Source organism: Octopus bimaculoides, chromosome 16 (assembly GCF_001194135.2).
Source record: "Octopus bimaculoides isolate UCB-OBI-ISO-001 chromosome 16, ASM119413v2, whole genome shotgun sequence".
NCBI classification, from domain to species: domain Eukaryota; kingdom Metazoa; phylum Mollusca; class Cephalopoda; order Octopoda; family Octopodidae; genus Octopus; species Octopus bimaculoides.
In genome coordinates, this window is record NC_068996.1 from 52088571 (window position 1) to 52101410 (window position 12840).

Sequence of the window (12840 nt, forward strand, 5' to 3'; positions counted from 1 at the left end):
TATATATATATATATATATATATATATATATATATGAGGGGAGGGGGAACTAATTAATATGCAGAACTATTTTAATTTGTGTTAACTCAACATTAAAATGTCAAACACAAAGAGACAAATATCTATACAATTTCTTCAAGTCTTAAAAAATGGTCATCTACTCAAAATTTGCACATGTAATTTTATTTTTCATAGATATTGTGAAAGTTTGTGGGTAGCAATAAACAGAATAAAACCATCTGAATGAATGCAGAAAGCAAGATGAAATGTTCATTTCAAGAATGGATACTTCTTTAACAACTTGATGAAATAGGAAAAGCTGGCAAAAAATTAAACTGAACAGGCACTTCCAACAGACATTCCAAGTTTGGATGAAAAGTCAATTTCTCCTTAACCATTGTGGCGTAATATGATAAATCAGAGAAAAAAAAAAAAAAAAAAAAAAAAAAAAAAAAAAAAAAAAAAAAGAAACAAAACAAAAGATTGTTAGGAAAAGGTCCCTCTCGACAAAGTTATTAGATTGCATTTATATTTTCATGTCTCCCCAACTATGTATAAATTTACAATGATTGTTTGGGTTGTCTGTAGCTTGTTCAATCGTTTTGAAGCCTCAATTCGCCTTGCCTTCATGTTTTCATTTTTTTTCCGCAAGTTTTCCTTTTTCTCAGCAGCAACTCCCAGAAGAGGGCTTGACTGGAGTACTGCTGTTAATTTTGACATTCGATTTATTGTCCGAGGCAGATGTAACCGGACCCATCCGGTTCTTTATCTCAGCAGCCATAGTCATGAAGGCTTGCTCAACATTAGTAGCATTTTTTGCACTAGTTTCCAGGAATGGAATACCCAGTGAATCTGCATATTCCTAAAATAAAAACAAAATATAATTATACAGTTGGGGGGAAAAAAGGACATTAGTATAATACATTTGATATAGAGGATTAAACAAAACATGTTAGTTGATTAAAAACGACTTTACCTTTGCTGTAGTGTAATCCACTACTTTCTTGGGGTTTTGATCACATTTATTCCCGACTAGCAGCTTATTTACAGTTTCACTGGCATAACGATCAATTTCTTGCAACCACTGTTTTACATTAACAAAGGATTCCTGCAAAGTGAAAAGAATGTGTGTGTCTGAAGATAAATATGGAAAAACAAAGCACTTTTTTTGTACAATAATGTAAAAATTAGACAACAAAGCAAAATTATTTTCTATACTGACATGGTTTTGAAGTTTGACAGGAGCTGGAAAGCCAGAAGAGTGTGTGAAGTTCTATAGTCTGGATAAGCATAATCTCTATGACTTGATGCCCATCCTAACACCAACCACTTTCATGGCACCAGAAGCAGCAGTGAAGTTATTACAAGACAAAACCCCATCAAATGAGAGGAAAGTAGTGTTGAGGGAGGTGGTTTTATGCCAGGTAACAAGAGGTTAGAACATCAAAATACAAAATTCTTTTCTTTCAACTTGTTGAAAATTCTTCATAAGAATTAATGTGGGAAAGCTTACTTCCTCATATTGTAAAGAAAAGAACTTGAATGTGAAGCCACACTACTATGTCGAGTCAGCTGGCTGGTGCAGTCACCAAGTCCTGTGTTATATAGTTGCATATAAAATAAATACTAAGATTAGATGTTAGAATGAATTCATTAAAATTCATCATTGTTTAACGTCCGCTTTCCATGCTAGCATGGGTTGGACGATTTGACTGAGGACTGGTGAAACCGGATGGCAATACCAGGCTCCAATCTGATTTGGCAGAGTTTCTACAGCTGGATGCCCTTCCTAACGCCAACCACTCCGAGAGTGTAGTGGGTGCTTTTATGTGCCACCGGCACAAAGGCCAGTCAAGAGGTACTGGTAATGGCCACACTCGAAATGGTGTATTTTACGTGCCAGTCCAGCGGCACTGGCAACGAACTTGCTCGAATGTGTTTTCACGTGCCAGGAAGGCGACGTTGGTAACGATCACACTCAAATGGCGCTATTTACGTGCCCCCCGGCACGGAAGCCAGACAGCTGGTGCTCTGGCAACGATCACGCTCGGACGGTGTTCTTAGTGATCCACTGGTACAGGTGCCATCGGTGATATATTTCAATAGTATATATATATAAAGTAAATTACTATTATTTTGGAAATATAATAAGGAACTTGAATCACAAAACACTATATTACAGGTTTTGTCATTCACATTCAAAACATCATTAAGCAGACTATATGTAATGAATGCAAATAACTACGGCAAAAGTCGTATGCTACACAGAATAATGTATTAACAATTACATACATTAAAAAAAAAAACTTTTTCAAGAGTATGTGCATAAACATAATTATACTGCAAATTATAGACACTAAATTTAATAACAACCACTACCATACTAATCTGTCGTTAAAAGTTCCAGGTCTCTTAATGATGTTAGTCTTAAACACAAGAATCCAAACTCATTAGAAATGTGAACTATATTGTTCAATAATTTCATGTCATTACAAGATATGTAAGAATCTCACATGCAAATACTGAAGCAATATTCTTATTCTAATCAAGAAAATTATTAAAGCTCTGGCAAAAACTGGAAAGCATAGAAAAGACAAAACAACAACACACCTGATCAGTAACATCATACACAACAATAATTCCATGTGCTCCCCTATAGTAGCTTGATGTGATAGTCCTAAAGCGTTCTTGCCCAGCCGTATCCCACTGAAAAGAGAGAGACAAAACAGATTGTTAGAATGATTTTAGCAACCAGTAATTTATGAATATATGGAGACAGTGTAAATTATACCTTACATGGAACATATCCATTCACCTTCACTATTACACATTACATAACAAATTAGAATAAAACATGGCACCAGCACCCATGAGTCTGCAAGATTAGGAATGCCCAAATGGAGAGGGTGCCATGCTTGTATGCAAGTACAACCACGCTTTTACTTAGCTTGGTATGTCTTCTCAAACACAACAAGCTGCCAGGATCCTTTCCCACCACTTAATCTGTCCTGGGTCCTACCCCTTCCACATGTTCCCTCCACCTGTTTGATGCAACTGTCTTCATTCATACACATCACATGACCATATCAGCACAGTCTTCTCTCCTGCAACACCACATTTCATGCCTCATATACCCAATTTCTCTCTCAAATCACTTACACTGTTGTCTATGCACATTGACATTACACATCCAATAGAGCATACTGGCTTCATTTCTTTCAAGCCTTTGCATATCCTCAGTAATCACAACCCATGTCTTACAGCCATGTAGCAAAGCTGTCTGTACACAGGAATCATACGATAATTGTTAGTGCAAGAACACACTTTGAAATTCTTTAAATTATAACAATAGCACCATAGTAATATTAAAAGAGCGATGAATATTCAACATAACTGTTCAATTATTTCATTGGAACTAGTTTTATACCTATGTCCGTGTAATGCTACAAGAGATTTCATCTGAAACAACCAGCATATTCATGATGAATAATTTACAGAGCAAGGGCTATTTGGAACTCTTCAGATGCAGCTAAATATTGCACTTAGGCTTTGCATAAGCATATTTATGCCACTTTTGGGTGTTGCAGAATATGGGAATCAAGTTTGTAATATTTACTCAAGATTGTTCTGTGTAACTCAGTATTGTCTTTTAAAATTTGTAAAAATAAATGTAAAACTAACACCTTGTAGGTAGTTGTAGAAAATAATTGCAAGTTAAGTGATTTTGAATATAAAAATGTAACTAAATGAAAACAGTATTGGTTTGGCTTATGGATGAATGATTCTTAATTGTAAAAGAGAACTTGAGTCAGAAAACTATTTTAATAACAAAACTGAAATGTTCTGACCTACGCTACAATAATTCAAACAACTGTGAGGATTAAACACTTGGAATCTTCCTCTCAAATGACTCCTCACAAGGAAAATTAAATGCTTTCCTATGGAATAGATAGGTTGCAGGTCTTCCGCACAAGCAATGGTTAGGAAGGATTATGCAAATCCTGATAATACTTAAAGTAGGAGCTGAAACTTTCCAAGTGTAGCACCTCTGCAAACTACTCACATATATGCTGGTTGTGCTCCAAACAAAACTCTCTTGTCTAAGGTTTATTTAATGGCTGTCTCCATTATTCATTTTCTAAGTCTGCAAGCATTATGCAAATCTCAAAACAAGCTCTTCAGAACAAAGCAGAAAAGTTTGGTTCTTCTGTATATAACTTCAATAGTGAGACTTTACATTACACCAAAAATATTAAAGCGGCCTCTAAAACTTCTGAGGGAGGTTCGATGTAATTTTTACTGGATAAATTTTAAATTTTATTCAATTTGCTGGGAAATACACTATAAATAGTTCAAATATAGATTCAAGTATCAAAATGAAACTCACTATTTGTAGTTTAATAGTTTTGCCATCAAGTTCTATGGTTCGGATTTTCTGAAAAGAAAAAAATGTTTTCAATATTAAATTCATTAAAAAAATTTTGATATGAAGTTTCAAGCGAAAAGTTTTTCCAAAAGATACTCACAAAATCAACTCCAATGGTACTAATATAGCTCTCTGTGTATGTGTCATCCTGAAAATATAATAATATTCCAATCAATCAAAGAGTTCCTCAATGTCCATCTCCTTATCTAATATTCATAGGGAAAGATACAATTAGCTAGAATCAATTTTAATTAATCTAATCTAACAAAAAAGGAATTCAAGCAAGATTTCTAAAAAATAGTCAGCATGGATATCCAAAATATAATACTTACAGCAAATCTCAATAACAAACAAGACTTTCCAACTCCTGAGTCACCAATAAGAAGCAATTTGAAAAGGTAATCACTGAAAAATAAAAACAAAGTTTAAAGGAAATTATTGAAAAAAAAAAAAATAATAAAAAGCCTTAAATTAATTTTGTAGCATCATGGAAGGGTCCTTGCGCTAATAATAAAGATTAATTACCTAGTAATCATTAAATAACAAAAATAGGTTACCGCAACCCATTAAATTTGTCATTTTTAAATATGTTACTGTGACCCATTTATCAAATTTTTTTGCTTTTTTAAATGAAAAGTATAAAAATCATTACATTTTTTCCTCCCCATAGAACTACAAAATTAGTCAGTGCTTTTGATATAAGCAGTGGCGAAATGGAAAACAAAGCATAACTGACAACTTGAAATTATAATTAATGAAGTGTACTCTAATGAAATGTGTTAATACAGTGTAAGAAATTATTCAATTTGATGTTCAAATAATTTCAAAAAATAAAATTAAACCAAGTCTCTTAAAAAAGACAAACAAACATGTGTCTAACGGGACTATTGCAATGTAAGATGGGTGTTGGGGCGAGGTGGGTGGGGGGACTCCATCCAATCGTATATTGAGGAAAGTCTTACAAATCAAAGAACACGTAGATTAAAAATACGTATTTCGTGCTTCTAGAAAAATGTGTGGTACTATAATATATTTGGCAAGTGCCACATGAAATGAGATTAAGAATTTGATAACTGAATTCCACCGAGTCAAATTTCAAAACAGTACACATGTACAAATTTGTGAAGGTAGTGAAAACTGCACAATTTAAGCAACATTAAATCGCTAAATGATACTTGTACAAACTTATTTCTGAGAAATGAAATTTCAGAATACATTTGAATGTTAAGTTATAAAAGTGAATTGTCATAAATCCAATTATGAAATTTAATTTTCATCAATAATCAATAATGATGATCAACTACTGATAATTTAGAGCTGTTGACAGCTAAATTTTCCAGAAGTGAACAGTTTATCCTTGTGTAGTATTAATCTCTTGCCAGAAGAATTACTTCACTGATCTAAAATATAAAATAAAAATTTAATAGCAAAATTATTTGAATGAGCTCCAACCAGAAATGTAATTTTGGAACATAGTTTACTAAAACCAAGTGCAAACAATTGTTTATGTATTTTCATAAAATATGGTAAAGCAAGCGAGTTATCACCCTTCGTTTGAGCGATTTCCTCGTGTGCTTTACATAAGCTATCAGTTTTAACAAGTTGAAATAAAACCATTTTAAATTAAATAATTAACTCCAGCATCAAATTATTTAAAATACTGAAGTTTTTTTTCTAATCATTGATAGGGATACGGTTATGAAGAATCAAAGTTGATATCGATAATGTTAAGTAGGGGGGCGTGTTCCTATAAAGGCAAAAATCATCAGGTAGTTTATGTGCTTCCTAATAATATTTACAACAGCTGGAATCCTACAGGAACTAAGCTGTACGGTTAATTGGAATCTTACAAGAACATTGATAATCGCCAATAGATGTGAAAATAAACATTGATTAAGAACTAAAGTTTTCATATAAATGTCATTTCAAATGTAGTGACAGTTAGAAGAGGGTGGGTAGGTAGGTAGGTAAATGATGAATTGCATAATATTGTGTTGTCAAAGCAGTGGCTTAAAACTAACGGGACACGAACGTTTCCCATCTACTAAAATACTGTAACATCCTACACAGCATACACACACAGACCGACACTCGTGAAAACCACTGAATACACACTACAACATCCGCAGAAAGTACAATATATACACTAGCAAAAAGCACTATACATACACTCCAATATTAGCAGAAAATACAATATATACACTAGGAAAAGAACACATACTCTCCAACATAAACATTCCAACAATCGCAAAAATCACAACTTAAACACTCCAATAATAGCAAAAATCTAAATACATTCTAACTATTGCAAAAATCACAACATACACACACAGAAAGCACCAAACACACCAACACACGCAAAAAAAAAAAAAAAAAGCACTATATACATCCACACCGACACAAGGAAAAAAAAAAAAAGACATCGATACTCATAAAAAAATACTTCATACAATATACGTTCGATACTCATAAAAGAAAAAAAAAATACAGGAAATACACACACCGGCACTCGCAAAAAAACATATATACACACAGATACTCCTAAAATTATGCACCAATACTTTTAAAATACAATCACTCACACCGACACATGTAAAACACATATATACACCCACACTAGTAAAGCACAATATATACACACCCACACTCTTAAGACAGCATACACAGATACTCGTAAGACCATTATATATACACGACACTCGAAAGATTATTACATACACACACCGACGCTTGTGAAAATATCTGAATAGATACACCGCAACTCATATCAAGAAAAACCCCACAACATATACATCGACACTCATAAACAACACTATATACACACACACACCCCCAGCACTCCATAAAGCATATTATACATATATATATATATATATATATATATATATACACACATACACGTACGCGCACACACCGACACACGCATATACCAATACACAATGTCATTCATATATAACACTATACACACACACACTGAACACATTATGAAACATACACAGACACTTAATACCCTTAATAGACTTTTTCTGACCCTGATAAATCGATATACCCCCATTAAATATCTGTCAAATTATAACCTGGTGTTTTAAAAACCGAAGGTAATAGGGAATCTATTAGTTTTAATGAGGAAATTATAATTTGAATGCGATAACAACAGAAGGCTGACATTAAGCATCCAACTACAAGTCTCAGCAATGGTAACCTAACAGTGATGATGCAAAAGGAACAATATTTCCAATTAGAAATAATCTCAGAATTGGTCACACCTTAAACATTTAATGTCTTTTTTTAAGAGACGAAGGAGAAAAATATCTCCCCACTGACAGGCAATTGGGGCGTATAAAGTATTTCGTAGTCATTATATAGGCAACTGGTTAGCTCAGCTGTATGGAACAGTGTTTGGACACCTACCTGTCAGTGAATGGTAAACTGAGGCAAGAGACTAGTGACCAAATTAATAAATTTTTTAGTAAGACTGAGAGATTGAGAGCCAAGAATGATGAACCCTCACTTAAGGAACAGTCCACTGCAACAGATATGGTGACGTTGTTAGTGCACTTTCCGTCGTAGATTAACCATTATTTCTAGAAATAATTAACGATTATGAAAATAAAAACGTAATCATTTGATATTTTACATCGATAAGAAATGGTGTATGAAATAGCAGTGTAAAAATATCAGTGAACCGTCGATGGACGTTTAAGTATTAAAAAAAAGAAGAAAGATGTACAAATACTCACTACTCTGGATTCATTGTAGACATTTTTCGTGAAAGCATTCAATGGAACAAATATTTTTGTTTGGTGTTTTGTTTAGACCAACGTAAAGGATAAAGAGGCTGTGAGAAGTGGTGGTGATTCGAGTGGCGATACGCTATTATTGCTGCATATACTACAGCTTACTCTCGATAATGGACACTACTATCACTGAGTAGGTACGTGTATATATATATATACATATATATATCTATATAGAAGTATATATATAAATATATATATATATATACACACACACACACACACTTCTGCTTTCTGGATGTATGTGACAAGACTATCACCTACGGGAACGGTTCTACAGTGCCAATCTAGCTTGTTTTCTATGCTATATTATAGCACACACAGTTCTTCCCGTTCAGGTTAGTTGGCTTAAAAAACAAAGATGGCTTCCTGTTCCACAATGAAATAATGTAAGCTATGACGTCACTGCTCGACGTGGCATCACGAGACATTTAACATAAAACTGTGGGGAGAGAGTAAGAGGAAGTAATCAGAGATAGTGGCTTGACTAATGACAAGAGCAGCAATAGCAGTAAACATAAGAAAGAGAGTACTAGTGAGTTGATGTAAAAACTTTCACATAGACACACACGCACACACCGAAACGAAATCAATGCCCAATGCACAGGTGTTCATTTCAGCTTGTCATCTTCCTAACGAAACCATGAGGGAAATATTTCTAAAATCTTCAAGAACCGATCATTTGGGTATTGAAGCAATTACACCTTCGTTAACCAAAAGGTTGAAAGAAATTTAAACCTTAATCAATCTTTCCCCATCTAATCCCTATATTTAATTTTAGCAATTTATTAAGTTGATTGATACTTTTTCATCAGCACTATACTTTATATAATCATTAGAAAAAGAATAACTTTCTCTTCAACGAAACCTTAAAATATTGAGGCATTCTTTCTGGAGAAGCGAATCAAACTTTCCAGGAATTAAATATAATTACATCTAATTAGCTAACGATTATTTATACCACTTTCTATCAAAGTTATGAAACATTTTAAAGATAATTTCTTCAAAATATTATTTAGCTAATTTTTATTTAGTATTATTATTATTTTTTTAAAAATTGACTTTTTAAAAAACTTGCATTGTTTCTGTTTAACCAGGTGATACTTTCATCCCATGTATTTTGGTTTTTGATCATCACAGTAGACCCAACACAAATCCCATTATTCTCTACATCGACCCTAATGAATTGTCAGTGTTCATGAGACAATCGTTTGTTTTCCTTCTACCCATATTTCTGGCAAATCTTTTTTCGTAATTCTATTTTATTACAAAGACCATTTTATAAAAGGATAAAAAAAATTACACGAAGCTTTCAGTTTTCCTTCCGATTTATATCATCTGAGCTATTGACTTTAATTTCTCAGATCATAGTTCGTCCAATGTAGCAGCTTGTCAGATTCACACTACTACATGTAGTGCAGTCTACTGAAAGACAACTCGGTCCACTCCAGTTTTTGCTGGCCACTCATCTTTACTGTTTACATTCTACTGTTACACCATACCACCTATATAAACGGTATGCAACAATCCACTGAAAGGTTTCTTTGGTGCAAATAGCATAAGTTTAAGCCTCTCACTTCATATACAACTTTCTACCGCAGTACCTGTGTAATCGATCGAAACAAAATGTGCCCAGAATACCTTTAAAAAGATGGGATAGTCACAGCTGGAATGCCTCTGATCAGAGGTTAAACAACACCCCCACCTGTTGTTTGATTAGGTAATTAGTCACACTTGTTAACTAGTTGTGACTATATTAATGAGGATTTTATAAGAAACACATTATTTTACTAGTAGTCCGGTTCGCTAAACAATTAGTTCAAATCATTGTAGCCTGCACAATCATTTAGAACTTTGAGAGTTGTCTGTTGATAATTATACCACTCTGACCAAGTGATGGTTTTGACCCTTGTAGTGTTCTTGGAAAAGGCAAGGTTGTTACTCATATCTCTTAAGAAATAACATTTAAACGACCTGTCCCAATCACTTTTACGAAAACACTTGGGTCTCATATTTTGAAGCGAAAAAATAAAGGGAAGGGTTGAGTATTTTCATTTAATACGTCGCATTCTATCAGAAACAACAGCTAAATCTATCTTAAATGACCATCCTACCATCTTATACAAAGATAGGATATAGATAACGTATTCCCAAAAGGATTAGAGAAATTAGAAAGATTGCTTTGGTTCAATAGCAGAATGTATATCGTGTTTGCAGTTGTAGATTGTGGGTTCAAGTTCCACTGGCAACTTTCGATCTTTTCTATCCATAGGGCTTTTTAACTCCGCTTTATTTACTTCGAGATCCATCTTTCTAATATATAAATATATGTATATTTTAATATTTCGCTTAGGCATCACGATACTAATAGCCTGATGTAGAACTCAATATACATATGGTTCAGAACGAAGCGTCAGTCGAGTACAGGGCTGTAATAAGAAATTGAGATGACAAAGGAATAGACAATTATCTTGTGAATTTCCTTACAGTGGTTTCATAGTTGAGTACTCGATTATCACTTTATAGCTTTATCAGATCCTCAAACATGAAGTGCAATTTATTTGCGAAAACATTTTCATTTATGTATATACACAGAAAAGCATTAACCACGTATGTGGGGTATGGAATCCAGGAGGTCTTCCCATAATCAGAATAAGATTACTTTTAAAGTGTGTATAAGAATAGATATACTAAGATGTAGAGAAACAGTAATAAGAAGTATCAGTAAAAATATGTGTACACACACTCACGCACACACATACACACACATACTCCGCTGCATCGTATAGCAGAAACAGCTGTAAGCTAAAGTAGTTCACAAGATAACCGTTTATCCCTTTGTCATCTCTCTCTCTCTTTCTCTCTCTCTCTCTCTCTCTTTCTCTCTCTCTCTCTCTCTCTCTCTCTCTCTCTCTCTCTCTCTCTCTCTCTCTCTCTCTCTCTCTCTCTCTCTCTCTCTCATTCATACAGGCTTCCACACTGTTTCCATCTACCAAATTTCAAATCGCAAAAGCATGTCTGGACTATTTGACATATGCGATCTTCGTAAATAAACGGCTTATTCATGTGGAATTATTTGTTTCCAATTTGCAGAGAACATACCTGGCCTGTTTCTTGTTGGACACACTGGGGGATTATTACATCACTTGGAAACAAACGGGGGTCAGAGACAGCAAGGGCATCCATCCAATAAAAACACTACCCCAATATACTCTCATCTGACCCATGCAAGCATGGAAAAGTACATGATGAACATACATACATGCATACATACATACATACATACACATACACATGCATACATACATATCTTTTATTTTTTTACTTGTTTCAGTCACTAGACTGGAGCCATGCTGGGGTACCACCTTAGAGCCCAGCACTTATTCTTTAAAGCCTGGTACTTATTCTATTGGACTCCTTTTGCTGAACCACTAGGTAACTGGGATCCAAACACACCAACACCAGTTGTCAAGCAGTGGTGGGAGGCAAACAGACACACACACATAGTTATGTGCATATATATATATATATATCATCATCATCATTATCATCGTTTAACGTCAGCTTTCCATGCTAGCATGGGTTGAACGATTTGACTGAGGACTGGCGAACCAGATGGCTACACCAGGCTCCAATCTAATTTGGCAGAGTTTCTACAGCTGGATGCCCTTCCTAACGCCAACCACTCAGAGAGTGTAGTTGGTACTTTTTACGTACCACTGGCACAAAGGCCAGTCAGGCAGTACTGGCAACGGCCACACTCAAATGGTGTTTTTTACGTGCCACCTGCACAGGAGCCAGTCCAGCGGCACTGGCAACGAGCTTGCTCGAATGTTTTCTAACGTGCCAGGAAGGCGACGCTGATAACGATCACGCTCAAATGGTGCTATTTATGTGCCATTGGCATGGAAGCCAGACAGCTGCTCTGGCAACGATCACGCTTGGACAGTGCTCTTAGTGATTTACTGGTACAGGTCCCATCACGATTTCGATTTCACTTGCCCCAACAGGTCTTCGCAAGTCGAGTTTAGTATCCAATGAAGGAGAGGTTGGTATGGGTGCCAGTCATCAAATTTGGTTTCATTTCAATTTCACTTGCCTCAACAGGTCTTCGCAAGCAGAATTTAGTATCCATTGAAGGAAAGGTACACATAAGTGGGCTGGCTACACCACTGGCAGAGGCCTCGGATTATGGTCTCACGCACAGTATATATCCAAAGGTCTCAGTCACAAGTCATTGCCTCGGTGAGGCCTAATGTTCGATGGTTGTGCTTCACCATCTCATCCCAGGTCTTCCTGGGTCTATCTCTTCCACAGGTTCCTTCAACTGCTAGGGTGTGACACTTTTTCACACAGCTATCCTTTGTCGCCAGTAGAGGTAAGAGCTCTCTGAACTTTGCCCAGGCTATTCTTATACTAGCAGCTACACTTTCAGCGCACCCTCCCCCACTACTAACTTGGTCACCCAGATAGCAGAAGCTATCAACTACTTGTAGTTTTTCTCCCTGGAATGTGGCAGAAGTTGTTTTCTGCACATTTTCAGTGTATATTGCACCTGAACATCTGCCACATACAAAAACTAACTTCCCAGTTAGGCCCCCCCACCCTTTGATATTG

General features: G+C 35.2%; 1 protein-coding gene and 1 long non-coding RNA gene across 2 annotated transcripts; one reads left to right on the forward strand and one right to left on the reverse strand.

Moving 5' to 3' along the window:
- Positions 1-167: 167 nt before the first annotated feature.
- LOC106876974 (ras-related protein Rab-1A) lies at positions 168-8634 on the reverse strand. The gene is made up of 7 exons (XM_014925747.2): positions 8167-8634; positions 4759-4831; positions 4527-4574; positions 4388-4435; positions 2611-2706; positions 977-1108; positions 168-862 (listed from the first exon to the last, which is right to left on the reverse strand). Exons 1-7 carry the CDS (start codon positions 8202-8204, stop codon positions 665-667), a joined length of 633 nt encoding a protein of 210 aa, XP_014781233.1. The 5' UTR covers positions 8205-8634; the 3' UTR covers positions 168-664.
- A 29-nt stretch (positions 8635-8663) lies between these two features.
- Positions 8664-9525, forward strand: LOC128249632 (uncharacterized). The gene is made up of 2 exons (XR_008265751.1): positions 8664-8943; positions 9321-9525. It is a non-coding gene; the product is annotated as an uncharacterized LOC128249632 (long non-coding RNA).
- Positions 9526-12840: the final 3315 nt, after the last annotated feature.